Raw genomic sequence first — 26,847 nt, forward strand, 5'->3', positions numbered from 1 at the left:
TGCCTGATTTGCGTGGGCTTGAAAGACGGTGAGATGAAGGTCGCTGACTTCACGGAGTTTCTGTATAAAAGGAGAAGCGGCTGTAGCTGGACGACGAGTTCAGCTCAAGGGAGGATTTCTTTTCATAAGATGAGAGCACGTTCAGACGCTTCTAGGAGTAATATGTGCGGGAGGGAAACCTGACGATGTGGGCAGAGGATGGGACTACCCAGGTTTTATTTAGATCAAGGAGTAAGGCAAGAAGAGAAGGGCGTGTGCTAAGGATGTTACTATATTGATGGATCCTAGAATATAAGCAGGGTACGGACCGAGGGGACGCTAGAGTGACAGAGAAAAGGTGGTCTGAGGACGTGGAGGAAAAATGACTTCCAGCAACTTGCTTAAAAGAAGAGGGAGGACAAGAGTGCCCTTTGGGGACTGGAATAAGTTGAATCCCATCATTCTCCTGCTCCCCAGTGTCTACAAGGGAACAAGCCACTTATAAAGTGTCCTCATCATAGCCGATGTTCTTCTTGAGGCCATCCAGAGTTTCCATGTCCTCTGGTGCCAACTGGAAATCAAACCTCTCAGAAATGTGAGGAGATCAATTCAACTTCCCTGAGGCAATGACTTCCCCCACCCCCACACAGACACACAAATTGATGTAAGAATTTACATAGGTTTTCTGAGATGGTTGTCATGAACCTGGAGTCTTTCCCTGGCAAAGTCATGGCAATCTGTCAGATCACTGAGGCTGGCAATTGAGATCACCCTCAGAGACTTCTCCTGGGGACTGCGGTCATAGCAAAGGAATCCTAGAAATTTTTGAGTCCAAATCTCCTGTCCTCAAACTCCTTCATTTTGCAGCTGAAGCAATCAAGAGATGACTTGCCCAGGACCATCTTGTTGGGTTAGAGACCAGGATTGGGACCCAAACCTGACCATCTGTTTAGTGTTCTTTCCAACCCCGCCCTGCTCTCCACCTCGCAGCAGTTGGAGGCAAGACCAGTTAAATAGAGCCCTTGTGTGCACAGCGTATACAAGGGCACGAGCTCTGCCCCATACACACCGACAGCCTCTCCAGTAACCAATACCAGGGCACATGCTGTGCCTCTGTCAGCCCCTCCTGCCCACAGCCTGCTGTGCAGGGCCCCCTGGGCTGGGGGTCACTGGTGCTTTTCAGCCAATGGCATTAAGCACCGAGTCCTCCAGGAGAACTGGCTTGTTCTTGCTCACCCTGGGAGGGAGGCAGAGATGCCATGTGTCTGGGGTTGCATATCCATCTCACCAGGGGCTGCCAGTTCGGCTGGGGTGGCTAATTTTCTAGAATCTTCCTTATTACTTTCTGGCTGTCTCAAGGTCTGGTGTCGCTTCTTTTGGTAAATCCAAAGAAGAAAGACAAGAGAAAGTGGGGCAGGAAGGGAAACTTGGGTACTTCCTCATTTTTCAAATATTTCTGAGAAATTCCGTGAACGATTGAATAAGTCAAGAAGACAAAATTGTTGTCCAAGCTAAGACCCAATAAGCCCAATCATAATCAATAACCAGCTATTTTATAAGAATTTGCTATTTCAAAAAATGCTTTCAATTAATGGTCAGTTTTATTCCTCTTGAAGAGATAAGGAAGTTAAAACTTACAGACGTGGTTACTCGTCTCACGTCACTCAGCTATCAAGTGTCAGAATCGTGGCTCGGGCTCACTTTGTCACTCTTCAAAGCTAAAGCTCCTGAATTGTATGCACATTTGAATCAGTAATGTTATTATTCGATAATGTTTTACTGAGTCTTTACAATGTGGACGAGAGAAAGAGTTGACAGAGATGGGTTATTCCCGCTGTCCATCCTTAATTCCTCCCCCCGACAGTTGAGAAAAGACCCCAGAAGGCACAGCATCTATGACGAGAACAACTTCCCAAAGACCGTTACCACGCATTCCTGGAGTGAGAGCCCAGGGCGGTGTACGAGATCAGGACAAGGTCCTTGGACTTGCAGAATTCCAGGAGTTCGCTCTGCTTGAGGTGCAGGTGACATTCCACCTGCAGAATGCTAAGCAGCCCTGTTGGGCTGTAGGAACACCAATACCAGATGTATAGGGAACATGCAGTGCTGAGTGGCACACTGTCAAAAATATTTGGGAATACCAGCCTCATGGGTCAGCAGGTGATCGTCACCCTCAGCTGTGCCCGGGGAGCTCCCAGAGGCTTAGCTCTGCTTACTGCTCAGAGACAGATAGCATCGCAGCGTTGGTTAACAAGCTCAGATGACGAGGTCAGCAGATCTTCTCAGTCTCTCAGGCTGGAAACCATGTGATTGGATCTGCCTCAAGTATTGAAGCTTCCGTGCCCATGAGAACACCCGCTGCCCCCCTGCAACTGATCAGCCTCAACTTGGCCAAATTCCAGTCCCCCTGAGAGCTCAGGGGACGTCCAGCTTCTCCCTTGATTCTTCACCAGTGACTCCAGTCAAAACCAACTTTCTTTCCTTTCTCTAAACTGGTGATCTCCAGAAGTGGAGGTAAACCTCCCACAGGACAGAAAATATAACTTTGTAATTTTCATCTAAAAATAAGAGAAGAAAATAAGACTTTCTAATATTTAACCCATGGATTGACTATCACCCTCTCAATCTGCATGGAAGGAGTTTAAAAGTAGAGCTGAGCCGTGCCAGTCATCCCCACGCCCCTGGCTTCTTTCATGATTCTCCGAGGTAAGGAAGTGTACCTGTTCATCCTTAAAGTGGATGCATCTTAACAAGTAACCTTCTTAATTGAAAAAAACCAACATTCTATGGTGGTAAAATATACGTAACATAAATTTACCATTTGAACCATTTTTTAAGTGTAAAGTTCAGTGGTATTAGGTACATTCACAATGTTTGGGACTGATTTTGTGCCATCGAGAGGCTCAGTGGTTCTCACGGTGCAGAACTCAAGAATTGTTGGACCTAAAGATGAATTGCGCACTTTCTTTTACACACGCGTGTTCCAATTTTACTGACTTTTATAAGATAAGTCACTAGTCCGCTACCTCTGAATCTCTAGGCCCAACCACCATAATACCTAATAGATTATACTCCAACCTGACCCTTAGGTGTTTTTTATAAAGTGACATGGCCTTGGGGACTGTGTTCAACAACTTGAAACACACATTGAAGCAACGATGTGCAAAGGTACAGCACAGAGAGGGGTGCCATTGGTGACCTGTTGAAATGCGGAAAGAGTAAGCTGAAGAGGAGGGAGAAGAGGTCGGGGTGGGTTGCGGGGGCTCCCGGGCTTGTACTTGAGCCCTGGCTTCTCAGGATCATCTGCAGCTGCCTGCAGTGAAAGCTGCACACGCCACTGGGTTTGGCCAATCCTGCCTCCTTACACGTCACCAGGGCCTGGGGGGAAGGCGCCTATGAGGGGTGATCTGTATAACTGGCTGGAGAAGCGTAATAAGTGGAAGCATGCAAAAATTGGGGGCTCGGGATGGGAGAGAAAACAAGACAGAGCAGGAGGGAAAAAGTCCGGAAAGGTGCAGGTGTCAATAAACAATACAGGAATTGACCCAGTAAGAGGAGAATGAAGAAGAAAGACTAGGAAAAAATGGGTAAGAGGCTCAGAATAAGAGAGGAATGCAAGTGGCCAGGACAGAGGTGAAGGAGGCAGCAAGATCTTCAGCTGGACACCTAGAAAAACGAGATTGAGCGACCATGTAACAGGCTCCCAGAAAATAGGAAGTGGCGCTCGGTGGAGCGTGGTGACCGGAATGTGGCTCCGTGTTTTCTCTTTGACCTCATTTCCTATTAAGGCCACCAAACTCCTTCAGCTCTAGTCACACATGCGCCCTGCTGACTCTCCAACAGATTCTCTCCTGCCTCACAACTTTGCCTTGGCCGTCTTCCTGCCTGTGTCACTCCTCCAAATGTCCACAACACCGATTTCTTATTTCCTGCCAGGCTGTGCTCAAATGTCGCCTTCTCAAGGAGGGCCAGCCCGCCCATTCTGTTTTCAGTTGCCTACCTCTGTCCCCAGCCACCCCACCCCTCAGGTCCCTTAATCACCTTTACTTTGCCATTATCACTTCCCTCCCACCCCCACCCCAGTAGCACCTATACTCCAGGGAGCAGAGACCTTGGTTTTATTCACTGATGTTGAGTAGTGAGTGAGTACATCACAGGCACTTAGTATGTATTTAATTATTAAGTGGATGAATTGTGAAAACTGAGGCAAATGGACATTCAGGGATTTGCCTCAGTCTACACAGGTGGCAGAATTGGACTCGATCCACCTTTTCTGAATTCCTGTCCTTCCTCTCTCCCCCAAGCAGAAGCTGTACTCACTGCTCACATGGCACAGAGACCCACTGTGTCGAAAATGAGCTTTCCATGTGTGTCCTGTGGCAAAGCTTCCTCCCCAGGCTAGAACACAGAAAAGGAGGAGAGGTTGTACAAAGTTGTATCTGGCTCCAACTTTGAGGAACATACAAAATTGTTTGGAGCCTGTAGACCTTGAGGCTGTTTGGAGCCTGTAGACCTTGAGGCTAATGGAACAATCTATGCTTATTCTTGAATGAATTTTAATGTTAGGTGTCGCGTCCAGCGCCACATGGGCAGTGAGGGTGAGGGAAGGGGTGGCATTGGGTTAGGTTTTAAGAAAGAAAGAAACAGAGACTTAATGCAGTTAAATCTCAGAAGGCCAGGTGGTCTCGCAGTCACCAGAGACTGGAGCCCCGATTCGGGCCAACTGGTGGTTTTTATTGATAATTGTACAAGGAAGTAGCATTATCTTTCCCACAGTCTGTGAATCTCATACATCATGTCACAAAACTGAATCAAACCAATTATCTTTGTCCCCAAGCAGCCGGAGCAGAAAGTCTTGTGATGACTTAGGTGAGGTATGCACCTCCCTGGAGGGCAAGTCTCTCATGTTTTGACAGTTCCTTTGAGATAAGTGGAGAGAGCTGATCTTTATTGCCCTCATGAGTTCTCTCACAATCAGGTGAGAGAGGAAAGCCAGAGTCAGCAATGGCTTTTCCCAGGCAGGGAAGAAGGGGAGGCAAGGTTCCTTCTCATATTTTCTAAGGCAGCTCATTGGGGGTCCCCACTTGGTTCCACCTGGTTTAGGTTGTATCTCACGTGAGATATCTTACCCATCTTTGGTTACAAACCAACATTTGCAGACCAAACAGAGAGACATAAGGTGTAAAACATTGAGATAAGCAAAGTCCCAGAAAGGCACAGTCTCACAGACTTTTCTTTCCTCAAGGAAAGACACTGGGGACAGTGGGCAAGGCTGCTGTGTGACAACAGTTAGGCTAAGGTACAAATACTCCCCCACCACAGCTAATTTCAAGCTACCAATATGGGGGAAAGACGCTCACAGTCGAATCTGGTGAGCCCACGAGCTGGCTGTAGCACATGGCAGGGTTTCACCTCTTCCTCTAGGTTTACACTCGCTACACGATCTATAGATTTACTTTCCTAAATCAGTTCACTCTGTAAGAAATTATTAAACAGTTTTCAACCTCTGGGTTGAAAATCCAATGCTGAAAATTTTCTACCAGTGAAGGTCTAACTTTAGATGGAATCCATTAGCAATGTACCTACATAAACTTGGAGAAACACTTCAAACAACATCTGAGGAAGGACAAAAATGTAAAAGAGAATAAACTCGGTTTTCACTCAGAAGTATCTCATAGTTAATTACTTTTTTGGTTGCTAAGTCGGTTCTTTGGTGACACTTTCTGTTTCACAATATTGTTATTTTTCTTGGCTGCTTCCTTTTCTCCTGGCCACCAGGCTGGACTTTTAAGTTACCCATAAGTTTTGTCTTATCTAGGACAGCCCATTTTTAAGATTTCTAAAATGAAAATTTATGATTTTTGAAGAAACCGATTACAGTGTATTTCAGAACCACCTGGCGTGCAGACGTTATTGCACAATGGGGCGTAATGAACTTCCCAGCACGTGCCCAGCCTCCGTGTATTTCAGTTCCTAAAGTGCCGCCTTCTCAGCCTGCTTGCTACCGACCTCTGTTCAGATCTCTCCCTGTCCTCTCACCTGGACATCTGATCTTGGCCGCACTGCCCAGAACACCTTCCAGCTTTGTCATGCCGAGTTTAAAAATGCTTCTGAGACCTTTGAGCTGGCACAAAGCCAGCTGAGCAAGTGGATCAGACCATACCAGGGCTTGTCCGATTATGAACTACCTGTTGTTTTTTTGTGCCCTTTGTACAGACTGCCACCTTGATCCCTCCGCTCTGCAATTCCCCCCTCAATACTTATACTCAACCATCTTCAAACTTGAGTTTCTATTTGCCTGCTGATCCCTCCATTGTATTTTAATTTCCTTTAACCAACTTCCTTACTAAAGTCACTGTCGACATAGGAGGAAATGTTAGCGGTTGATAATACCTCACACTGTAAGAGACATAATGTATTACATTGGAAAAATGATGTGAATGCCTACCTTTAAAAGAATGTTTCCAGCTCTTGTCTCTTCCAAAGGAGGTAAATGGTATCCAGTAGCATGTTTCCCCACCACCAATTTTTATGTGTAATACTAATGATCGAAAGTCAGTCTCTAACTCTATTTCCCTTTAAAAGAAATCTTCTTCTTGGAGAGTCGCTATTTTTATCTTGCATCAGGAAAATTCAGGACCGAACTAAATATTAGGTTGTTGCCAGGAACCAAGGCTGGTTACAATGGCTGCTAGAAAAACTGGAAAAACAAAGGCATCTACTGAGGAAATCCTGCCAGACAAGTTGTGACAATTTGAAAATGAAAAGAATGCTAACAGTGTTATTGGGAAAAAGCTGAGTCTGTGAAAAGCCATGAGTTCATAACGATACTGAAAAAAAGAAAATTAAGATGAAGTTTCGGAAAAGGCAGTTGAAATAGTTTTTAAAAGGATGAACAAAAGTGTAACATGTTTAGTTTTTCACTGACTTCAATGTTAGCAAAAGTAAATGCATGTGAGTAATTTTTCTCCTATATTCAGGTCAGGTTATAAAATAGAGCTACGCACGTCTCTGTTTTTGTAAACAGGAAGTTAAGTGTGAGCTGAGCAGTGGTGAAAGTGTGCCAAGTACAGGGAGAACTGTGGCAGGTCCATTGGCAGGAAGTGTATCCAAAAAGGAACAACCTGGTGAAACACTGGAAATGTTCACACAACTAGAAAACACAAGAGACTCTAGTAAAAAAGAAAAAAGAAAAAAATTACTAGCATATACTAGAGACTTTTGTCTTGACTGGGTACAAGACAAACACACAACATGGAATGCCAAGCCACCTTAACATGGAAATGGGGGAAATATTGCCTTCATTCCAATGATAACAATTTCAAAATACTTAGGAGTCAATTTCACAAGAATTATACAGCTTCTACAGAGAAAAACAATCTATAGAAGGGCACTGATGACATAAAATAATATCTGAACAAGTGAAAACGTATGTAAAATTTTGGGATAGAAAGACAGTTTATTAAAATTTAAATTTTCATAAAATATACATCGAGCAACTCTGTTTCAGATTCCAATAGGATTTTTTAAAATTAGATACAAGTTTTTCCAGTGTATATAAAACAATTAATGTCAGAGAGAAAAATTATGAAAAGAATAAACAGTGATGGACACTTTCCTTACTGGACCTGAGAACTTATTACAAAGCCAATATATTCTAAACAATAGTATTGGTATGATATGAGATTACACAGAAATACCAGTGGAACAGAACAGAAAATTCAGGATTCGTTTTTATGCATATGAGAATTTAAGATACGATTAAAACAGTAGTACAATGCAGGGAAAAATAATGAGTTATTTCATACATGATGCTGGCACAAATGGCTGGTTACCTTAAAGAAAGTAGGATTAGATCTCCCCTTTTATACCATGTAGCGGTGGTGCCAAAAAAATGTATACACATTTTAAGAGATGTTATCTTAAAACGTGTATACTTGTTTTCAGCATCCTCTGTATGTAAATAAATTCCAGGTGCATAAATGATATGAAGTATAAAAAAGAAGAGAAAAATACGAAAATCTCCAAGGCATAGTCTCATGTGAGAGAAGATCTTGCTAAATAGATTAGAAAACCAAATGCTGTGGAATAACAAATAAACATATTTAACTAAACAAAAATGAATTTCTGCCATGCAACTTACTAAAGTTAACTTAAAACTATATTAAATTTTAAAGTTTAATGTCAAACTTTTGCATGGCAAACATTAATAGAGTTAACAGGCAAATGATAAATTTGGAAATTATTTATAAATCAAATGAAAAGGAGTTGATATTGATAACCTAAGAGAGCTCATAAAAAATTGACAAGAAAAAGACAAGTAAGTTATGAAAATTTGACTACAGTTATGAGGAGACATTACACAGGAGAACAATCCAAATGGCCACAAGCATAGTAGAAGGTGTTCAGATTCACTAGTAGTTAGGGAAAAGCAGATTAGAGTAACAAAGATTTCAGTTTATAGCCACCTGACGGGCAAAAATTTAAATGAGTCATATTATGTATTGTGGGTAGGAGTGTCGATCAGAAAGTAATCTCATATATTGCAGCTAGATCCGTGAAACTGAATTCGAAAAGCCATCTGGCAACAACTATTGAAACTAAAGGTTCATGTACCCTTTCACTCGTAAGTCTTTATCCCACAGAAATAGAAGCTGCTGTGTAATGACACATGTACAAGGACATTTAACCTCAGTGTTCAGTGCCAACACTGGGAACCAAGTGAACGTTCACCCATGGGAAATCACTGAATAAGTAGTGTATGCACTCCATGTAGTATCAGCTACACTAGTGCACTCGGAGTAATTTCCATGTGCGAAACACAGGAGAGTGTGGACAGTCGTCCCCTTTATGTGCGGAGGATACATTTGAAGACCCTCAGCAGATGCCTGAAACCGCGAATAGTACCTAACCCTATACATACCATGTTTTCTCCTTATACATACATACCTATGATAAAGTTTAGTTTATAAATTAGGCACAGTAAGAGATTAACAACAACAAGTAATAATAAAACAATGTTAACAATGGACTGTAATGAAAGTCATGGGAACATGGCCTCTCTGTCTCTCAATAGTTTATTGTCCTGCATTCACCCTTCTTCTTGTGATGATGAGAGCTGACACATGTCTACATGGTGAGAAAACGTGAGGTGAAGATGCTGGACAAAGGGATGATTCACGTCCCAGGAGGGATGGAGCAGGACGGCGTGAGATTTCATCACGATACTCAGAACCTTGCACAATTTAAAGCTTATGAATTGTTTATCTCTAGAATTTTTCTTTTAATATTTTCAGACCGCAGTTCACTGTGGGTCGCTGAAACCATAGAAAGCAAAACTGTGGATAAGGGGGAGCTAATGTGTCAGGATCCAGTTTTGTTAAACTGGGACAAATACTATCTACATGTTATATATATAAAGAAAATTTGGAAAGCGCATATGAAATTTGGAAAGCGCTGTTAACATTCATTATTATGAGTGGTTGCTAAAAAGAGTAAGTGGAGAAGAGGAGTTATTGGGGAAACCAAGCCAAAAGAAAAAAACTCAGCTAAAAAGCATGTATATGATAATTTATGTATTTATTATTTATTATATTTTTGGGGAGGAATATTGGGGAACAGTGTGCCTCTCCAGGGCCCATCAGCTCCAAGTTGTTGTAAGTAAGACACCTCTCCTGCCATTTCCCCTCCGTGGACAAATTTCCAAGTCGGTCTGCACAGTTCCTCTGAGTGCTCTTTCCTTTTCCTTCTTAAGCTTTGGCCAACGACGGCTAAATCACTTTGTTATAAATCACCTTTTTATAATAAAGGAACATGTTCAAAGCAGGCGGATTTATATGGTATTGTAAAAGGCTTATGTGAGTTTGAGTTTTAAGATAAAGCCCATTGCTAAGGCAAATTTTGCTATCCTGCATTGTTTTCCATAGATTGGAAAACAACTCCAACGGGACAAACTATTTAAAAAAGAAAATTTAGCTTTGACAAATTTTTTCGCAAATAATCTGCCGTAAGTGTATAAAAGACAGCTGTGTCCTCAACTGCTTCTTTAGAATCTCATTAAGTAAAATGAAGTCTTAGACAACTGAGTTCAAAATGTTTTCATTCAAGGAACTGCTTGACTAGCAAACATGTAAAACTGACCCTACCAGTGCCAACCGAGAGCATTCCTGCCGGGGTTGCAGTGACGAGAGGTGATGTACGTCCAGGAGCAAAAGCGCGTGAACGCGTCCCCATCACCTGCTCCCTCTGTACACCTGCAACCTGCCCAGGACCTGCATGAGGCTGAGCAGGAGCCCCACTCCGAGGTGGAGACCCTGAGAGGGGCCGTGGCTGGCAGAGGGGTTCTGAGCACAGGTGGATGCCCTTGCTGGATGCCCAGACGTGACTGACCCTCCTGCCCAGTCTTCGAACCCCGGGGTCCTGGGGTGCCCGGGGACTGCGGCCTGCTGCTTGCCCTCCAGACTGTGATGTAACATTGGGCTTCTGAAGCACAAGAGCACATGTCCCATAACTCCTTCCTTCTTCAGTCAGAGGGACAGCCATGAGCGTCAGCCAAAAAGGCCCCCGTGTCCCCTTCGGCCCCTCCGCTTTCACATCCCAGAATTTGCCGAGGGCACGATGGCCTTCCCATCTGCCAGCCCCAGGCCGTCCAGTGCCTGCCTGGGAGCACTCCGAAGGGCATCCCGGGGCCTCAGAGTCCAGAGACTTGAGTGTCAGGCTCGGCTCACCCAGCGCTCGCCTCTGCAGCCGCACGACCTTGGGCTGTCCTTCGCTTGCCCAAGCCCTAAGGCATTGGGTGCCTCACCCCCTGGAGCCACATCCTGGGGCGCCCAGCATCCCAGAGTCCCCACAGGCTGCCTTAGCCACCTTCTCATCCCTGAACACCCTGATGGGCCAAAGCCAGTGTCCCATGCTTCCAGGGGGACCTCAGCAGGGCCCCCTTCCCAGTTCCCAGAATCCCTGGGAAGCCTGCCCAGTCTGGGTGCTGGGCTGCAACAGCTGCGCCCTCAGGCAAGCACCTCGTCAGGAACCCAGGGAGCCCGTGGAGAACATAACCCAGCAGCATGGGCTACAACACAGATCCATCCAGCTTCTGCTATAAATAAACCAGTCCAGGAGAAGCAGCACTATGCAAAATTTCCAGCGCAATGCTCTTTGCAAACAGCAAAGTAAATCAATAAAGTAGGGGCTGTTTTCAGAGACTCCCTTCCCTTAGATGGGAGACTGCCTTCAGGCAAAAACACAATATGGGTGTTCACGTGTGCAGGGGACAATCCCTTGGGGGTTCTGGAAAGACGTAGGGCTTATGGAAGGCCCCTTCTTGAGTTCCAGCTGCTGGAGGCACCATGGCTGGAGGACATTGGCTCGGACTGTGCCAGCCTCCAGGGCTGAAGCGAAGTGTTGCTTTATGCATGTAGGTTCCCAGAGCAGGCCCCGTTATCCTATCTCTGGTGCCAGGTTACCCTCCGCGGCACGGGTGGCTCCAGGGAAGGAGGGCCAGTGCCCTGACAGGACAGCGGCTTGCAGAAGGGAGTCTGAGACCTGGGAAGCACATGGCAGCTACCGGACCCTCCAAAGTCCCTGTAAAACCTGGCCACAGGGACACCTCCCAGTACCCTGCCTTGCACAAGCCCTCCCCACCGCCCAACGACCAGGAATCTGAAGCCTGTGGGGAGGCCTCACGGGCTTCCCCAAGGGATGTGATCCCCACCTGACTGGGCTCGCCAGCTTGTTTTACGTTCTCCCTGAGGCCAGTGTTCATCCCGAGCCAAAGTATGGCGTCTGCTGGAGGTCAGCAGCTGTCCCCACACAGGTGGGGGCCCTGATGAGCCCACCCTCATAGACAGATGAGGGGTTTCCAGGGAACCTGAAGTAAAACCATCTTTGGATCTGAGCTCCTCCGCCCCCTGCCAGTCAGAGGGGACGGCTCTCATCCCTGCGTGACAGGCCTCGCTGCCTTCCAGCTCCTGGGGCCACAGGGAATCCTCCTTGGGTCACTACAGAGCCCAGGGACAGGGACAGCTGCATGTGGCCGTGCCAGACCTATCCCCGCCCCCTCCGGGCGTCACCTGGCCTGTGAGACGCACCCCCCGCCCACACGACCTCGTCTCCACTGAGTAACACAAACAACCCTGTCAGACATCCTCAGAGACACAGACCTACCTGGAACATCCAGGACACCAAGTTCAGGCTCAAGGATTCCCTCAGCCTCGAGGGGACAGAGCATCACACCCAGGGGCTGTCAGGAGGAAGTGCAGCCCCCACTGGGCTCCTTCCCTATTTAGTCTCTGAGCTTGCAAATGACTGACATGCAAGGAGGGCTGGCCTCCTGCCCCATCTTTCCCAGGGCCTTCAGGCACCCTGGACGCATCACCACACCCAACCAGGCCGCATTTCCGCCAAATCAGGGGACCACCATCTGCAGGCTGAGTTCTGGAGAAAGACACCCCTGCAGAAACCCTGCAAGGCCAGGCCAGCTAGTGCTCCGAGGCCCAAGCCCTAACATCCACAGACGCCCACCCATGGGCTGCGAGGACAAAGGCAGGCACTGAAGCCTGCTGCCATGTCTGGGTGGGCCCTCCGGCTACGGCCCACTTGCTGGACCACAAAGGCCTCCTTCCCACCCAGACGGTGTCTGACTCAGCCCATTTTTTGACTTGAGAAATGAGAAACATGGGTCTTATCAGTTTTTTGGTACAGACTCCTCTCTTGCGTTTACTGTTTATCGGTTAAACACACAACCTCGAAAAACACATACACGTGGTGCTCATTTCACCTCTGTCTCCTCCACTCTGACAGGGAAAGTTTATATCCAGGGTCCTGCCTCTGTCAACCTCCTCTCCTCAGCCGCACCCTCCTGCCCAGCTGCTTGTTCAGGAGGTTCAGGTCTCCAGGTCCAGGGGCAGGGAAGGCTCAGCACCCACAGCCTGGCCACCTGGCAACCAGCTCCCTGGGCAGACCACTGGGGAGAACCAGCCAGGAGGCAGAGTGAACCAAAGCTGCAAGTGCTCAAAGGCCACCTGCTGGGGGGCAGCAAACCTGCTGCCTGCATCCCAGAAATGCCTCCTGGCAAAACTCAGCTCTATTCTGGACCCTGCTCTGAAAGTCTGTGGAGGCATGGCCAGGGAAAGAAAGGGTGGTCCCTTCCTCACCCGCCAGAGAAAGCACCATGAGAAGGGGCTCCAGTGTGTGGTGCCTGCTGCCCCCTGCACAGTGCCCAGTTCAGCCTGGAAAGGCCGGTTCGCCACCGAGGTCACTGCCTCTCTGCCTGGAAGGTGAAAAACGACCAGGGGACTCGCACCACTTCCTGGGCCCCATGGCTCTCCTGCAGCGCCGGGAAGCACAAGGCACATAAAAAGCTCCCCTTTACTCCAGTTCCTTCGTGCCTCCGTGTCCCCAGCCAGGGTCCTCTCTCAGGTCAGACTTTCTGTGAGCCTGGGGAGAATTCTCCTTCCGAGCGCAACCCACGGGTGTGCAGGGAGTTGCAACCTCTGCTCCTTTGACGAGCCCTCTCCCCTCCAAGTCCGTGGTGGTCTCCGGCTACCCTTCCACCCTCTCCCATCCTGATCTAGTTCTGGACCCAAGCCACCCCATTCCGGTCAGCAAAGAGGCTCTGCTGTCCCCTACAGCGCGACCCGGACCAGCTGTTGGGGAGGGCACTGCCATTGCGCCTCTGCTCTGAGCCCTGTAGGGCGCCTGCCTGAGCCCGGTTCAATGAGCTCGGGGGCGCACGCTGAGAGTCTGCGGGTGGAATCCCTGTACCCCGACCTCCAAGGAAGGCTGTGGCCTACAGACCACCCGCGTGGTCTGCCCGAGGCTGCAGAAGACAGTGGCCACTAGTGCTGAGTACTGGATTTTCTGCTCCCCCTCAGCACCCAGCTCCGCTCTCTGCTTGGCTGCTGGGCTCTCAGGGAAGGGACACTATGGCCCCCACCCAGCCTCAGCCTCTTGCCTGGACACCCCACGGGTCCTCGGGACGTCCTGTAGCCACCACAGGGCTCGGGCAGTTTCGCCCAGGGGCACTGGGATTACTTCAGGCGACAGCACTGCCTTGGTCGTGGTGGGTCCGGCAGCACCTGCAGGGGGACAGGTGGTGACAGGGCCCGGGAATGACAGCCTCGCCCGCCTCGGGAGGAGCGGAGCTATGGGAACGCCAGAGGCCCCAGGGGCGGTGTTTGTTCTTATTAGAGACAGATGTGCCCCACCCCACCCCACCCCACCCGCCCCCGTCCCAGCCAGGACTGGGCGGCCCCTCTCCCACTGCAGGGCTGGGCGGGGAGGGTACCTGAGGGGCTCCTTGCCCGCTGCGCTCAGACTGAGAAGTTGGGGGGCGCAGGACAGCGCGGGTCCTCGCTGCCTCTTACCTCCCTCGGTTGCCCGAAGCAGTCCCAGCGGGCATTGCCCCCGCGGTGCGCTCATCTCAGAGGCAGAACAGCTTTAGGCTTGGACGGAAGCGCCTCGCCCCGGCTCTGGCTCCGGTTCTGCGCCCCCGGCCCGGTTCCCCTTACAGCTCTGGCTGGCCCACGGAGGGCGGCAGCCCGGGCGCGGAGATGCCTCTGGAAGATGGGTCGGGTGTGGGGTGTGGGGTGTGGTGGGAACGGGCAGCGGGGAGCAAGCCTGGAGCATGTGGGTGCCTGGGCAGCACCAGGAAAGTTCCCAGTCAGCCTCTGGCGGGACCGGAGCTGGAGAGGGTTGGGGGTGCGCTGAGGCTGAGACTGTGAGCTGAGCATCACTCTGCCTCCACCAGTGTCCCTGGTGTGAGCAGGGGCCTGTGATGGGCTGCTTTATCCACGGGTGGGATTCCGGGTGCTCCTGCAGGCGCACCTCCCCTAATGCACGCGCGCGCGCACACACACACACACGCACAAACACACACAACTTGGGGCAGGGTTTGGGAACTCGTCCAGTACCCAGCCCCTCCCGGGTGGACACCCGGGGGACCCTGCAGAAGACCCCCGTTCTCACCCTAAGCAGCACACCAGGAACAGATCATCAAAGCCTCTGTGCTCCAGGCGTCTCACCAGGGACGAGTCCTCCTGCAGCCCACTCCCCTCCTGTGGGCAGCTGGCAGGCACTCTTTGGCCTGGAGCAGATCAGGAAGGCTCTGACCAGGCCCATGGAGGGACCACCCACCCTGACAAATCCCCCCTTCAGACACCAGGGATAGCAAAGCATGTCCCAGGAATAGGGTCGATGCATCTTAAGGTGTCAGCATACAGGGATCTGGGGCCAAGCTCCTGACTTCTCCCCACCCGGTATGCCCTGGGCCCCTTGTCCCCTGAGGCTCTGACCAGCTTTTCCCTTCCCCAGGACCACCAGTGTGCCTGCACAGTGCAACTGGTGCAGGCTGTGTGGCTTCCCCCACCCCAACAAGCAGAGGGATCCTGGGGGGCAGAGGGGGAAGGCGCTCCCTAGCTCCTTCCCAGAACACCCTCAGGGTGGGGGAGAGACCCCACCTCCTCTAGACAAAGGCTGGCCATCACAGGACGGCTACAGGGGCCACAGGCCTCACCAGTTGGTGGGGTGGCTGGGGGGTAAGGCTCCACCTGGGGATCCCAGACCTGACGGGCTCTGGCCAGGTCACTGCCAGCCTGGGCTTCCCCACCTGCAGGCTGGCACAGGGGAGAATGCAGCCATGATGCCTGGATCTGTTGGGCAGGGAGCAGGGAAGGCCCCGGGAGGCAGCTGTGCCCTGCTCCTCACCCACTGGGCCCTGGGAAGGGTGCACTGGCCCTGGGGTGAGGAAGGTCTTAGAGCTGCACGAGCCTGGCAGCTGGGGTACGTCCCAGACCTCCACAGGCCACGCACTGCTCAGTAGCACCTCCACTTGTGTATGTGAACTTTTCAGGAAAAGGAAACATTTACATTAATGCTACTACTTATTGACAAAAACTGAAAAATACAAAAAAGCTATCTGTTAACACCACCGAAGCACGAATGACAAGTTGGTTGTTTGGGTGTTGTGTAAACAGCTGGTATATGAGCAGTTTGAGTATGTAACACTCAATACAGCTTGTTTTCATCTCATTGCAAAGTTACTTAGATGTCAAGAAAAATAGTTCAAAGTACTGTATAAATTTCCCTACACATATATGGTACAAAACTATTCTCCTTCTCAAGGATTTTACATGCACTATGTTTAATGCGATGCGATTACATTGTTATTACATGTAAATAGTGCAGTAAACACATTTGTGCTATATGTGTTTTACATCATATACTTCTTATTCACAAAAGGGACATATTGTTTTTTGCATATTGAACTAGAAGAGCAGTTAGAGGAAACGCTCGCTTGAATTCAGGTTCAACTACAGCAGCACCTGGAAAGGCAAAGAAAGAAGTATGTTGTTTATCTAAAATACAAGTAAGTATGAGTGTTAAGGAGAATGAAAAAACCTACATGAGACAACAGTGCACAACAGGAGATTACCATTCGATATAATTTGCCCACGGCTGCACCCTGACTTAACTGGTATTGGGGCTAAGTATCAGAGCTTCTGGTTGTCTCATCCTTCATTCGTTTAGTAACAAGGTAACATGACAAGCACTGAAGTTACAAGATGAAGATGACATGGTCCACCCCTGACCCATCATCTACCATAAATTGAAGTAACAGATGAACAGGCAATTTCCACTCAGTGTCACATATACCACACAAATACAAAACAGGACGTGACTGGAACACACACAAGGGACATCCCGGTTCTGTGTCAATATTGTCCACTCTCTGGTGGAGGTGACATGCCTGAAGCACAAGGACAGAAGATGCCAGATAGAGGGAAGACGCAGATGCAAAGACTAGAGTGGGGGAGAACACTTGTGGAATGAGAAGTTGTCTAGTTCAGCCAGATGCGAGAGCAAAGAGGCAGACTCGGGCTCGAAGCAAGACATAAGTCTGAATTATTTGGCAAGAACTAACTTGATGTGGGTGTTTTATTCCATGCAAAGCAATTTGGAGTTTCTCCTGAGGGTACATGGTAAACCAATGACAAAGTCAATGACTGAAGATTTACATGTCACACAGCAGGTCACAGCTATATGAACTGAAATTGCCTCAGTAAGTATCACTAGATGAGTCTGGTTATTGGGCCTCATCTCATATCACTGGCAAAAACACGGGAAGTTGTCGAAGCCCAGTTTTTACTGTGCAGGCCGACAGTTCCATAAGGATGACAGAGCGAAGGAAGGGGACAGCCAGAAATAAAAAGAGATACATGGACTCTTGAGATATTTAAAAAGATACACAATGTGATAAATACTCAGGAAGAGATGTATTCTTCACTATGAATGTTTCTGCTTTCACCTTTTTCATTTGCTGTGCACAAGAATACATGTAATGCAGTATCTATTATCTGAACAGGGAAAGGGATGCCATTTACTCTTTACAGTTTATTCCACATATCCATGATATCTAACGTGAATTAATACATTTGGCATCATACCGTCTTCTCGTTGTTCTCTAGTTATCTTTTCCTGCAACTCTTGATCCATCTGAAATACATCAAATCTTAGTTATAGTATTTAAGTTAAACAAGAGACTTTATTGTAGGAATGATACATAGGTTATCCAACGAGGCCCTTAAATAATGCCTTTAGAGACTACACCTAAGTGCAGAATGTGGAAATACAGACAAACAAACAAAACAAAACAAAACAAAAAAAACCCACATAAATAAAATAAAATTAATTTCTCCTTATTTTGTTTTTAAATTATAGAGACCATCTGTATGTGATGCCATTTTAATTAATCTGACCAAAAGTACGATTGATATTGGTCTACTTAATACACATAATTTCACAAGGGAGATGTTTGACCTGATTGGTACAAAGAAGTTTAAACAGGTCAAGTCATATTTTACAATGAATGCGTTACTTTGCAATCCTTAGAAAAACTGCCCTTTATAAAAGTTTCTTTTTTTGTTTTTACTTTCATGGTCTTTTCCTTAAAATGAGCTTTCCATTCTTGCACTTCTAGAAAATGAATCTTAAGGTATGTTCTAGGTTATCAGTTTTCAGTGTAGAACGTTAAAGACAAAATGCTGAAAGTGCTACTGTGATGTCAGATGCCAATTCTATCGAAAGAAAGAATAACCCAAACTATTTTCCTGTCTGTATTATGAGAGAAACATTTCTTTATTCAAGTAGTTGTAGTTAGTGACTACTTAATTACGAAAGGTACGGGGATACTTCAAACTATATTACAAGTGTCCTCGTCTAGAGTGCTCTTACTTAAATGTTTCGTCTGAAAGCTATCCTCTCCCTGAATGTTCAAAGCAGTGCTTAAAATAATATCCAGAAGCTGTGGACACTGCAGTGACAAACACAATGTGACACCCCACCCCTGTACAAATTCAGGGGGGGAGACAAATTTGTTGGCCATCATGATTTCCAATATCTGCAGAGACTGTTTCCATAACACCATTTTGTCGATAGCTTGACAGACAGGGCTTATAACAGAATAATGTGACATCAACCTTACTAGACACGCCTTGTGAAATCAGTAACTCAATACCAGATGAACGGAGAATCCTTCCATGAAACAGTTTTGTTACCGTTAATACACAATATAAATTGCAAATCACATATTTACAAGACTTGAATTAAGGAACTACCAATGTAGCATTATTACTATGTCCCCCCTAAAAAGCTCTTTTCCTAAATATTTCCTTCCGTGACCTTTATGTTGATTTCTAAGGTGAGGATTTTGTCCACACGGTGGAAGTAGCTTGAAGTCCAACATTAATAAGAGAACACGTCTGGGGTCTTATTTATCCTTTTCCATTTATCAAAAATATAGAAAGATGAGAAAACAATACACAGGAAGAGAATGCATCCGCAAACTTTAATGCAAAGGAGTTTTAACTAGAAGGGGCTTCTCAGAACTGGCAGTTCTCAGACTACGTCCCGTAGAAATCTCAGGTTCCACTGGGGACACCTGCGGGATTGCACAGCTTCTGAGTCTCCATCCCTCCGTTAGCTGGGCAGCTCTAATGGTCTCTGTTTTATATAATAGAGTTGCAGACATGCTTTTTTTTTTTTTAAAGAACATCAGTAGTCTTTGAGTAAAAAATATTTTTCAATTCAAAGTCACGGATTTAGTCAAAAAGTCCCTCATTTTACGTAAGAGGCAACCAAGGTTCGTAGAGATTATAGGTCTTCTGAGGTCACAAAACCGATAAGCTGCAGGCCAGGAATGGGCTATAAGGCTTCCTATTGAGTCTAGAGGTCCATGCCAGCTACTTCCTCACATTCAGGAAAATTACATCAATTTCTAAGTACAACTTAGAGGAAATGAGTATGTAAAACTTTGTCATGTAGCTCAATAATGTTGAGGCACGAGAAACAAAATAGTAGCCTTCTAATTCAAGTACAAGCTTTAAAGTCACAAATAGAAATAAAGAAACAGATGAAGATCAGACCTCCTGTTAATGGCAGTCAATACAATCAACTATAGAGCATAAACATATCTAATCACAGAACAGGGAACGTATTGGAGAAAATCTTTAGTTAAACCGAGCAAGCTGAAATTGAGGAAATTCTTCCTTCAAAGAAGTCTTCCATTCCTCCACATAAACTTGGTTGACCAACATCACCGAGCACAGGTATTATCTATGTTGGGGGTGAACTGTAGGAAAATTTATAACACAAAACAGATTTCTCTTTACCATGTAGCGCACTTGTGCCCAACCTCACATCATCACACCTATATCATAAATCTTTCCAGGCATTCTGTAGTGATTTGGGACACTTATCTCTGGGTCTTGACAGGGTGGTGCTTTTTCATCTCTTATTCAGGCTTGCATGACTGGGCAACCCAATGCCTCACAAGGGATCAACGTCTGCCTTGGAACGCGGGCATTGAATTTCACATCAACCGTTTTTCAATTTATCCAGAAATACTAAAAACACCATACCTCCTTCCTACCAAAAATTAATTAACGGAAAAATTACCACAAGCATATTCTCGTACATTGCTTCTGCCTTTACACTCTTGCATCTTCTGATTTCTCTGGTGATAACTAATGAGAACATTTTAAGCGTGCATCACACAAACGATTTACAGAAGCATTGGACATTCACTTTCTTTTTGTACCCAGTGCTCAAGAAAACTTAGAACAGTTAAATGTGTATAACAATGCTTCCATCAGAAGGCAAATGGAACTCAGAATTAAAGGTCTGGAATCTGAGCTCTTCAAAGTGAAATTTCTCAAGATTCTTTTCAAATGAAACTGGAAGAATATAAACAAGACTACCTGGAGGAATTCACACTTTGAATATCATTGGAAAGTAAAGTACACACACAAGTCAAAACAAAGAGTCAGAGAAAATCAACTAGCTCATTAATTTGCCTCCAAAATATAACTCTGATCCAGACAGGTTCATGTGCTTAGTAGGAGTGAAAATAAAATAAATAATATACTTTTGGAAAATGATGCTAGTAAGTGAACTTAACCTTTACCACTTAACCTGCACATTCTGGCACTTGGTAAATGTACTTTCTTGGTTAAGACCTTTGTTATTATCACTACAGGTGGTTTTGAGAAAAACTATTTTTTTTTAATCTTTCTACTCTACACAAAGGTATACATGTTAAATAGGGAAAGATTAACAGAGGCGTGAAAGGCAGTATAATTGACAAGGTGGCTAAAAATAAGGTGGTCTGCCTGCCCGAGGCTGTGTGCGGAACACTGAAAGGGCAGGTCCCACCTCCAAAGCCTTGGTAACACTGTTATAAGCTAAAGCCTGTGGAGCTGTTTGAGTGCCTTTTGATCACCAACCAGACTTCTTGTTCTCCCCTAGAGGGAGTTGCTCAAAATGATGCCTCAGTGCCAAAGGGTAAATTTCTCCTGGGTATTCAGAGTATTGTCCAAGTGTGGTGACAGCAAATGCTTGAAAATAGCTTTGTGGTATTTTAAAAATCTCTAACCTGGTTTACTAAGTATGTCTCAGTGCAGTCCTCAGGAATCTTCTTAGTTCAGCCATTGCAGAAGTCAGGATGTACTACCCGTGAAGCCGTCTGCATCGCTGATAGCCCTTTCTCTGTCTCTCCTACTTTGAATTACTCTTAGTCTGACATCCCCAGAGAAACACATGAACTAGTTTAGAACAGTGTTCAACCTATAGGTAGGTGTGCCCCAACACATTTTCAGTGTTAAAATGCTGTGTAATGGTAAATTCCACTTGCTATTCTCGCAACTTTAAAAAATGCAAGTCATGGTCATCAAACGGTGGCATGAGGTGAGCCTCTGCAAATCTCCCCTGGAATTTACAGCAAATAGAACAACTATAACGCCACAAAGGACTCCCTGCACAGCAGACAGGCAAGACTAAGAGGCCCACTGCAGAATTCACCTAAAGGTCATAAAGGTGGCCGAGTCGCGCCAGCCGGACAGGGGAGGAAGGAAGGGAGAAGCACGGAGACGGAGCCCCGCAGGCACAGCACGCAGACCTGGCTCAGTGCGCCGAGCTCGCTGCATCCCGGAGCTACTGCAGCTGTGGGAGAGAGAGGAACTCGGACTGCTAGGGCTCCGCTAGGGCTCCACAGGGCTGAGGGGACAGCATATAACACGGCTGAACCCAACGCTCACGGCAGAGACTTTGGAGAAAAGACTGAGGGAAGAAGGCTCAAAACAGTGGTTTAAGCCCTCACTGCTGAGCAGAGAACGGAATCCTGAGGCACTGAGACCAGCCGCCCCCTCCCCAATCTCCCAGAGCTCGCCCCGTCCCACCTGCCCGATGCTAAAAGCGGAACAGTAGCAATGTCAGAGCAAAAGAACAGAATATTTGCTGTTCTGAGAACTGTGGACCTCAGACACAGATTCGCAGCCCAACTAGTTCCGGCAAAGGGGAGGGAGCTGTGGAAGCAGGACCGGCTGTGGTGGTGGTCGCAGCCATTGCTCTGGGCCACGTCTCACAACTCACCCCACCCCTGGCCCCACCTCTCTGGGCGGATCCCTGCAGGAGTAAACAGAACTGCTGAACCACATGGGCTCTGAATCTGGTGCAGGGAAAGCTTTGGAACTTCAAAAGCTCTCCGCATACCCACAGGGACACTGCACCCTGTGACCCAGGCAAACTATTTACAGAGGAGAAGCCGTCACCCAGGGAGTTCCCCCAATGTGTGAGAAGCTGGAATAGTGCAGAGAAAACATAGCACTACAGTGTGAGAGAGAAAAAAAGACTACTGTCAGAGAGAAAATAAAACAATTCTACCAACAAGTACTGGAAAACAAAAGAAAGACCTCTTCTGATCTACCTGTTGCAGAAGCCACTCCTGTAGATGTCTAGGAAGAGAAATAATAAATCAGTAATTGCCATGAGTAACCAAGGCAACAAGACAGCTCAGAAAGAAAGTGAAAAGTCTCCAGAAAAGGAACTTACAGATATGGAAATATGTGACTTAAATGACAGAGAATTCAAGATTGTGGTTCTGAAAAAACTCAACGAGATGCAAGAAAACACAGAAAGGCAGTTTAATGAACTCAGAAACATATTGAAAGAACAACATGAGCATTTTACAAAAAAGACTGAAATTTTAAAAAAGAACCAAATAGAATTTCTGGAGATTAAGAACTCAATAGAAGAAATTAAGAATGAAATAGCCAGCTTAGGTAGCAGAGTTGACCAGATGGAGCAAAGACTCTGTGACATTGAAGATAGAAACCTGGAAATGACACGGATAGAAGAAGAAAGAGACTCGAGATTTAAAAGAAATGAAAGAACTCTACAGGAACTTTCTGACTCCATCAGAAAGAGCAATATAAGAATAATGGGCATACCAGAAGGAGAAGAAAGAGAGAAGGGAACAGAGAATATATTCAAACAAACTATCGATGAGAATTTCCCAAACTTGTGGACAGAACCGGATCCTCGAATCCAAGAAGCAAATAGAACACCTAATTGCCTCAATCCCAACAGGCCTTCTCCAAGGCACATTGCATTGAAGCTGTCTAAAATCAACGACAAAGATAGAATCCTCAAGGCAGCCTGGGAAAAGAAGACGGTAGCCTACAAGGAAAGCCCGTTAGATTATCATCAGATTTTTCAGCAGAAACTCTACAAGCCAAGAGGCAGTGTAACCAAATCTTCAAACTATTGAAAGGGAGAAATTATGAGCCAAGAATAATATATCCAGCAAAGATACCCTTTAGATATGAAGGAGGAATAAAGACCTTTCCAGACATACAGAAGCTGAGGGAATTTTCTAATACACGATCTGCACTGCAAGAAATACTAAAGGAGGCTATTTGACCACCATCAACGGGGACAATTTGTCGTGACCAAAACGTAAAAATGGGGAGAGTGAAGGTCTCAACCGGAATATGGGAATGGAGAAAGTAAGTGTGCTGAAGAAAATGGAATACTCTAAATATCAAACTTTGTTTTACTCATTTTATGAGGCCAACATTACCCTGATACCAAAACCTGGTAAGGACAACACAAGAAAAGAAAACTACAGACCAATATCTCTGATGAATACAGATGCAAAAATCCTAAACAAAATTCTAGCAAATCGAATGCAACAATGCATTAACAAGATTATTCACAACGTCCAAGTGGGGTTCATCCCCAGAGTACAAGGATGGTTCACCACCCTCAAATCCTTCAATGTGATACATCACATAAACAAAATAAAGGACAACGATCATATGATTGTATCAATTGATGCAGAAAAAGCATTTGACATGATACAACACCCATTTATGATTAAAACACTTAATAAAATAGGTATAAAAAGAAAATGTCTTAACATAATATAGGCCATATATGACAAACCCTCAGCTAATCTCATAATTAATGGTGAAAAAATGAAGCCCTTTGCTCTACGTTGAGGAACACCACAGGGCTGTCCTCTATCACCTCTGCTTTTCAACATAGTGTTGGAAGTCCTTGCTAGAGCAATCAGGCAAGAGAAAGAAATAAAAGGCATACAAATTGGGAATGAAGAAGTTAAATTGTCACTCTTTGCAGATGACATGATGCTATATATAGAAAACCCTAAAGACTCCGCCAAAAAGCTGTAAGAAACAATAAACGAATATAGTAAAGTTGCCGGTGACAAAATCAACATACAAAAGTCCATTGCATTCCTATGTACTAACAATGAAATTTCAGAAAAAGAAATACAAAAAACAATTCCTTTTGCAATTGCAGCAAAAAGAATAAAATACCTAGGAATAAACTTAACCAAGGATGTGAAACACCTATATGCTGAAAACTACAAGACATTTTTAAAAGAAATTGAAGAAGACACAAAGAAATGGAAAGACATTCCGTGCTCATGGATTGGAAGAATCAACATAGTTAAAAGGGCCATATTACCCAAAGCAATATAGAGATTTAAAGCAATCCCCATCTAAATCCCAATGGCATTTTTGAAAGAAGTAGAACCAAACATTATCAGATTTGTTTGGAACCACAAAAGACTCCAAATAGCCAAAGCAATCCTAAGAAAAAAGAACAATGCTGGAGGCATCACACTCCCTGACTTTAGCTTGTACTACAGGGCTACAATAAACAAGACAGCATGGTATTGGCAGAAAAACAGACACATGGACCAATGGAATAGAATTGAGAACCCAGAAATAAAACCACATAAATATGGACAGATAAAGAAGCAAAAAACATGCAATGGAGAAAAGACAGCCTCTTCAATAAATGGTGCTGGGAGAATTGGATAGCCACGTGCGAAAGAATGAAACTGGACTGCTGTCTGTCACCATGTACGAAAATTAATTCAAAATAGATCAAAGACTTAAGCATAAGACCTGAAACAATAAACTGCATAGAAGAAAACCTAGGTAGTAAACTGTTGGACCTTGGGATCAAAGAGCATTTTATCTCTATATTACGTAAAATCATAACTTTTCTTGCATTCTTGCAGCTTTTCCTATCTGTCATCCTCCTCCCCTTCCATTGGACTCCAACCTTCTTTAAGGTGTGGCCTCAGACCCCTATTCTCACCACTTACTCTCTTCTTTTACATAAGCTTCTGACTTCCCATGCCATCAGTGCACTAAAACGTTTTTGAGGGTCCTCTCCTTCTGGAGCCCTTATCCTGCTTTACTTCTCAGCAGCAGCTGATAAGAATGCCTACATGCTTTCTATGGTCTCCTAACCCCAATTCATTTGTAAACAGCAGCCCTGGTGGTCAGGCCTTGACCCTTTCTATTCCTCCTTTGAAATTCTCTCAGTTTCTTAAATCCCAATGCTGCCAACCTGATTCCCCATCTACAATTGCAGCCTTGACCCCTTTGCTAAGGTCATCTGTACTTTCCTTTCTTCCCTCTCATTCTCATGGCCAGTGTCCCCAACCACGCACTCAGAATCCATGACGTGCTGTGGATCAGCTCATCTTGTCCAATTGAGGTTCATTCCTATCAGTGTTACTTTTGAGTGTAGTGTTATTTTTGGCTCTTGAGATGGTGACCAGCACTCTCCGTTCTGTTGGTCTCCTACAATGCAAATGTTTTTCACAAGCTGCAGTTTATCCACTCTTAGCCATGGGGTTTTTGTGTGTGTTTATTTTGAATAATTTTTTATTCCATAGAAACGTGACTTGACCTATGGAAGTCTTCTTCTGAAATGCCTTTCACATGTACACTCAACTATCTCATTTGCAGGCTTGAATAAGCTGGAGTTATCCCTTCTTCCCAGTCCAGATTCTTTCTCTCAACATTGTGCGGATCAAATACCTTAACCCAGGTAATGTTTCTCCAGGGGAGACTCAAGACTTGAGAGCCTTCAAGCGAAGTGATGGCTATTGGCTGAATTGGTTGAAAGCTGTCATTATTCAATTTTGATTCACAGGGTAGAGCTTACGGTGGCTAATCATTCTATGTCAAGGTCCTACCTCATTCCTATAGGACCCTGCAGGCAGTCCCTCATTATTTTTGTATGAGCTTAATCAGTTGAGGTATGCTTACACATTTTTCAATTTTGTTGATGTTCGATATTATTTTATATGAATTTCAGGTGTCTAGCACAGCGCTTAGATATTTATATAAGAAGTGAACCACTGACTTGTCTACAGCCACCTAGCATTATACCTAGTCATGAGCACAGTGTTAACTATAAACTCTATTCCCTATGCTTTACGTTATATCCGCATGACTATTTGGTGGCGACCCATTTGTACTCCTTAATCCCTTCACCTTTTTCACCCTGCTCCCACCTCCCTTCCCATCTATCATCAGATACATCTAGTACCGTCCTGAGACCATGCACTGTCATTACAGTATTATTGACTACATTCCTTGTGTTATATACCCTACATCCCCATGACTACTTGTAACAACCAATGTGTACTTTGTAATGCCTTCCTCTTTTGCACCCTCTTCCTCAACCCCCTTTCGAGCTGGCAACCAGCAAAATGTTCTCTGTATCTATGAGTTTGTTACTGTCTATTTTGTTCTTGAAATTCCACCGATGAGCAAAATCACATTGCAAGTGTCTTTCTCTACGTGACATACCCCATTCAGCAGAATACCTACCAGGTCCCTCCATGCTGCCGCAGATGGCAAGAACCCATTCCCTTCCCCGGCCGAGCGATGTTCCATTGTATATATGTACCCCATGCATATATCGTTATCCATTCATCCGTCCATGGACATCCAGGCTGCCTCCGTATGTGGGCTATTGTAAATAATGCTGCAATGACACGGAGGCACATGTCCCTTACAAGTAGCATTTGGGGTTTTATTGGATAAACCCCAGAAGAGGGATGACTGCGTCCTTCTTTGACTCTCGTTATAGCCTTTGTTTTAAAGTCTATTTTGTGGGGTATAAGTATTCCTCTTAAAGCTTTTGTTGTTGTTTGTTTCTATTGACATGTAAATCTATGTTCCTTCCCTTTATCTTCAGTCTCTG

General features: G+C 45.6%; 1 protein-coding gene and 1 long non-coding RNA gene across 13 annotated transcripts in view; one reads left to right on the forward strand and one right to left on the reverse strand.

Moving 5' to 3' along the window:
- The window catches only part of LOC148759167 (uncharacterized), an 86,525-nt gene extending 77,206 nt beyond the window's left edge, over positions 1-9,319 (forward strand). Inside the window, exons 5-6 of the long non-coding RNA XR_016018735.1 lie at positions 1,844-2,685; positions 9,056-9,319. This is a non-coding gene — a long non-coding RNA (uncharacterized LOC148759167). The remainder of the gene's footprint in view (positions 1-1,843; positions 2,686-9,055) is intronic.
- Positions 9,320-16,084: 6,765 nt separating this feature from the next.
- The window catches only part of LOC148759169 (ankyrin repeat domain-containing protein 26-like), a 191,172-nt gene continuing 180,409 nt past the window's right edge, over positions 16,085-26,847 (reverse strand). For 6 of the 12 annotated variants that reach the window (XM_088789816.1, XM_088789496.1, XM_088789647.1 and 3 more), the window contains 2 exons: positions 17,421-17,469; positions 16,085-16,298 (listed from right to left, as the gene is read on the reverse strand). In XM_088789816.1, coding sequence (XP_088645942.1) covers positions 16,207-16,298; positions 17,421-17,469 — 141 coding nt within the window. In that variant the 3' untranslated portion in view covers positions 16,085-16,206. Of the gene's footprint in view, positions 16,299-16,878; positions 17,470-17,498; positions 19,604-26,471; positions 26,629-26,847 lie in introns of those variants that run through there. The other 6 variants (XR_016018098.1, XR_016018217.1, XR_016018139.1 and 3 more) reach the window with 6 other exon arrangements.

Source organism: Rhinolophus sinicus, chromosome 1, assembly GCF_057876585.1.
Source record: "Rhinolophus sinicus isolate RSI-liver-muscle chromosome 1, RSI-T2T, whole genome shotgun sequence".
Taxonomy (NCBI): Eukaryota; Metazoa; Chordata; class Mammalia; order Chiroptera; family Rhinolophidae; genus Rhinolophus; species Rhinolophus sinicus.